This window comes from Galendromus occidentalis, unplaced genomic scaffold (assembly GCF_000255335.2).
Source record: "Galendromus occidentalis unplaced genomic scaffold, Mocc_1.1 scf7180000075629, whole genome shotgun sequence".
Lineage (NCBI taxonomy): Eukaryota > Metazoa > Arthropoda > Arachnida > Mesostigmata > Phytoseiidae > Galendromus > Galendromus occidentalis.
The window spans coordinates 62,701-67,310 of record NW_003803619.1 but is presented as its reverse complement, the minus strand read 5'-3'; the positions used below and the strand labels follow the sequence as shown (position 1 = coordinate 67,310).

Here is a 4,610-nt window from a genome sequence, read left to right as displayed (position 1 = left end):
AAGGGGGATTGATCCTATTGTGGAGCTCGTTGAGAGCTCCATGATGCGGGATTCGTCGTAGCCTTGAGCTGAGTTGGTGGCGCCTCTTAGCTTAGAGCTCTGGATTAGATGGCTTCATAGCACTAGCTTGGCAGGAAATGCGCAGAACAGAACCGCTAAAATCAGGTGCTGCTGCCTCGGTGTGCGAGCCGCGCTGGGCAGCGGCGCTACCGGGAGGTTTGATTTTCGCAGTGCAATCGATTGTTATTAAATCACAAATATGGACGCAACTTGCCGAGCACCACTGCCCATCACCCAATACAGGCGGCTCGAACCAGGGTTCCTCCCTCTCAAACGAAGGAGAGGAGACATCATCGAGTTGACTACCCGAGCTCGTTGTAGGATTGTACTCAGTAAAGCGTTCTTCACGCAAACTGCGCTCGGATAGTCGTCCGAGAGCGAGCCGCGGAGCTTGGAGAGGACGCACGCTCTTCGTGCCGATAACGTTTGAAAAAAAATCCGGTGGGTACACCGGGAACATTAAGCGCGTATATAGAGTAAGCCGTCCAATTCCTATACCGATTTTGATCCATGGATATCGTGCCAGCAGAAACCGTGCAAACATTAGCATGAAGAATATCGGCCAGGCCCCCCGGCCCGATGAGGGACATCGAGGTATTTTAGTATCTATTCTCGCTCAGAGTAGCTACTCCTCCGAGCGATATTGATCTCGATTGCGATGGTAGAAAGAGGTAGATGGAGCAGTCTCAGTGTACGGCTGTATTGCGAAGAGCCCCTTCGGTCTTACTCACCGTCGACATGATAAGTGCAGTGTTTAGTCACAACTCGGTCCTGTCGAGATCTGGAGGTTTGTTCGACGTTGGCACTCCACCCGATCCAGCAGTCGAACTCAACAAACTCAACATTTGCTCTTCTCTCCTATCGGGGGGTCTAATGCAGCGCAGGTGGGCGTCTCTGAGTCACCGTAGAAGATACAGAGGTAACAGAAGCATGGACAACAGAAGCTCACGCGACCGAACTACCGCTGCCGGTGAAGTCAACACTGCCACGCTATCGTGCATGGCCGCGGGCGAATCATCTGTAATAAAGCCGAAACGTTCGTTTTGCTTCAGGTGCAGCCACATTTCATTCTGCCAGCTCCTGCTTGTCTTTGTCCATCAATCCGACGTCCTCTCTTCTCTGGCCTGTATCCCATTCCTTCGGGGTCTACGTATAGTTCTTCTGTCAAGATTGCGAGCTGCTGCTACTTCGTCTGCTTCCATCCAATGCTCATACGGCAGTGAGATTTCCTTCCTCTGTCGCCGATCTAGCGACAGCAGAGTTGAACGGGAGAAAGCGACTCGGAAACTTAGGGCGCAGGAACTTTGTTGCCGCAGAGGGGGAACTTCTGATTGACCAGTTCCGGAAGCGAGCATTGTGGCCAGTCTGTGAGCCTCTGCGGAACTCTGAGTCCCTTGACTCAGGAACGTCGATGCTTTGATTCTGTATGCATCGATGATGCGCTTCATTGCGACCCGACGGCCTGAGTAGACGAACTTCTGCGGCCGACACCTCGCTTCTGCAACTTATGACTATCTGATCGGGAGAATCTGAAGGGGATGGGGAACAATCATCGAATGAACACTCACTGCTCAAAACGAACACCTGAATGGTGTCCGGTAACGTGTTTGATGGTTGGCAGCTGTAGCTCCCCGAGTCCGCCGAGGTAACTCCTGAGATCACCAAGAGGCTCTCTAGCTTCGCGATTTCTCGCTGTGATTTCGTGGCTGACGACAGCGACGGCGGGCCGTGCGTCGGCGCAGCAGGCGCTTCTGCCCTCGGCGAAACGTTGTGTGTACGATTCTTCGGGTTTATGTCTGTCGATAGGATCCTGCTGCTACTGTTCCCGAAAAGGTCGGTCGTATGTATCGATACGACCATCCGATGCTTCATATCTTCATCGTAGTTCACCACTTTTCCGTTCCGGTACCAATATACGTATTCCGTTCCCGAGGGGAAACCGTTGATCTGGCACAAGAGCCGGAGCACACCCCCTCCGTTGACGTAGAGCGTGGGACCACCGACTATTTGCGCTTTGCTCACTGAAAATGAAAGTTCACGCTTCAGACCGAGCTCTTCCCCTCACTCCAATATCCTGAGGTGCACGGAGCCGGGCGACCTCGCCCGACCGGTCATTGCGGCCGCGACGCCACGCTGGTTTCCGTTTCCAGAGGGAACCGCACTCCAGGAGTCAATTATTTCCCTATTATGACACCAGTAGCAAATACCCGATTCGGGCCGAGCTTCGTCAGTCGCGACCTCAGTTCCGTATTCGCTTTGTGTGACTCGAGACCCACGTTACCTACGTACCCATCATAAGATCGCATCAACACTTTTCAGATAGGGTCGTTCGATCCGGCGAGCGGACATTCCGCCACATACTTACCGACAATATCGAGACGAACAAAGCGGCTTATTTTCGGCGTCGTGCTGACCTGGCATTCGTAGACGCCGCTATCATTGACCGTGGGATACTTTATTTGCAGGGCCCACGACTCGGAGTTCTCGTAGTGGACCGCCTGGAAACGTTGATCCATGGTGTAGGTGAAGCGACCGACTGTCAGAACGTTCAAGCCGCTGTCGACGGTTCTTCGGATCCAGGACACCTGGAATCAATCGACGTCTCGTTGAAGTTTGTGGATGCCTGCAAACCGCCGTGCCGAGTCGCACCACGAACAAAGCAGTAGCCATATTTCAGAATGAGAGACTAGCTCTACCTTGTTAGATATTTAGCAGGCAAGCGACAACGTCCTGCATCACCGAATCGGAGGAATACCTGATATTGGAAGCAGGGAGCAAGCTATCTGGCTCGCTACGACGCAGCCCAGTAAAATCGGGCCTAGTGGAATCCGACCCGCTATATCCGACGTGACGTCGCCGTCGTCGCAATGCGATGCAGGGGCATTAATCACTGATCGGATCGTCTCTCATCCCATCAAACGCGTTACCGACACTGCGACCAATTCGACCGATCTTAATCCAATAAGAAAGCTCCGGATAGACCTCACCACAGGAACGTCGAAGCAACCGAGGCCGCTACCGAGTTGTAGTGGCACTCCCGGTCCATTTGGCCAATAAGGCGACCGGCCGCGGACTGGGTCGGGTGACGTCTTGTCGGCTCGAGCTCTTCTCTCCTCTTTCAATGATGATGCTTCCGAATCCTCTCGCTAATCCGATAATCGAGAAAATAACTATTGACAAGTGAAGAGCGCTATTGCTGAGAGCGGATTTCACTTGCGCCGCTGAGAGCAACGACGATCCGTTTTATTCTCAGCCGGGCCGTCGCCGATGAGCCGACGCGATGCCCGATAAATCTCAGGGGATAGGAGAAGTACTCTCCCTTCGCTCCGATATCGTTCTGCTCGACACTGTCCCAGAATAGTACCATTCATCATGGAGCTAATTCGCTTCCTCTGTCTTCTCGGGAGGAGAATCCAACCCCGGCGGGGCAATATCCTCGGGGAAAACGATTCTGGAGGATATTTCTGGAAAAATCTTCCAAGAGTTCAGGATCGAATCGTGCTGAGAGTCTGGGACGCGACGTCGTCCTACGCTCTGAAACCCATCGAGATTCTTGAAATAAAATGCCTACCACTCCTCGCGAATCGAGATGGTCACCCTCTTAGAGAAATGCCCACTTCAAACACGTAACAAAGGACGAGGGTCGATGAGTCAATTGGATACTTCACCGCGACCCTTCATTCCGGCACAATCGTTGGACTTCCGATCGGATCGTTCACGGAAGTCCATAGACATCCGCGGAAATTCTGAGATCGGGGGCTCTGAGGAATCTTTCAGGTGGGATACTGGAGAGGGCAACGCTCAGACACCATGTCGTGAGCAGAACATATCGCAAGCGACTCGCTATTGCCCCGCGGAGCAATAGCCGAGTCGGAGATCATTAGGAAATTCGCTAACACCATATGGTAGGTCACGTCTCGAGCGTACAGGTTGTCCGCTTGGTCAGCTCCACTATGGTGTGCCACTTCAGATGGCTCCACTGCTGGCCGCAACGGGTCAGACGATCCGGGACGATCGGCCGAGAGTCCGAATCCACCGAGTCCGTAAATAGCGGGACGAGCCGGCTCATCCGCGATGAGAAAAAAAATTCACGGTTGGCAGCTAGTGAATTAACGCAATATTCACTCACCGTTCGGTCTCCCAGGTGACGCACGTTGCACGGCAAGAACACCGTCCTCGCCTGTGTGGAAATCACTGCCGTCGGGGTAGAATTGTCGAAATGCGGAGCGATCCTGTTGACCAGCGGCGGCGGAAGATTCTGCATCGGGGGCATCTTGGCTGTCGGGGCGTTTGTTGCCGGCGTTTTTGTACGTCGGCTGTGCTGACTTGCCCGCTGCCGATGTTGATAGCCTGCAAAGGGAAAAACACCTCGTAAACAATGTGGAACCAGCAACAAGAGCTCTCTCTATAGATTCCGGCGGTACAGACTGAGCCCCACTCCGAACGACTAAATAAACCGGTAGTTAGCTTCCAACAAGCGGCTGTTTGCGGTCCGAAACTGACAGCAGAGACAAGTTCGCTGTCAGAGCGGTACAACAAACTGCTGTAGC

At 53.3% G+C, this 4,610-nt stretch overlaps 1 protein-coding gene across 1 annotated transcript; it reads right to left on the bottom strand.

The window, feature by feature from the left end:
• Window positions 1-959: 959 nt before the first annotated feature.
• LOC100909192 (uncharacterized) lies at window positions 960-4,333 on the bottom strand. Its single transcript, XM_003737877.1, has 4 exons — window positions 4,190-4,333; window positions 2,426-2,645; window positions 1,629-2,081; window positions 960-1,078 (listed from the first exon to the last, which is right to left on the bottom strand). Exons 1-4 carry the CDS (start codon window positions 4,331-4,333, stop codon window positions 960-962), a joined length of 936 nt encoding a protein of 311 aa, XP_003737925.1.
• Window positions 4,334-4,610: the final 277 nt, after the last annotated feature.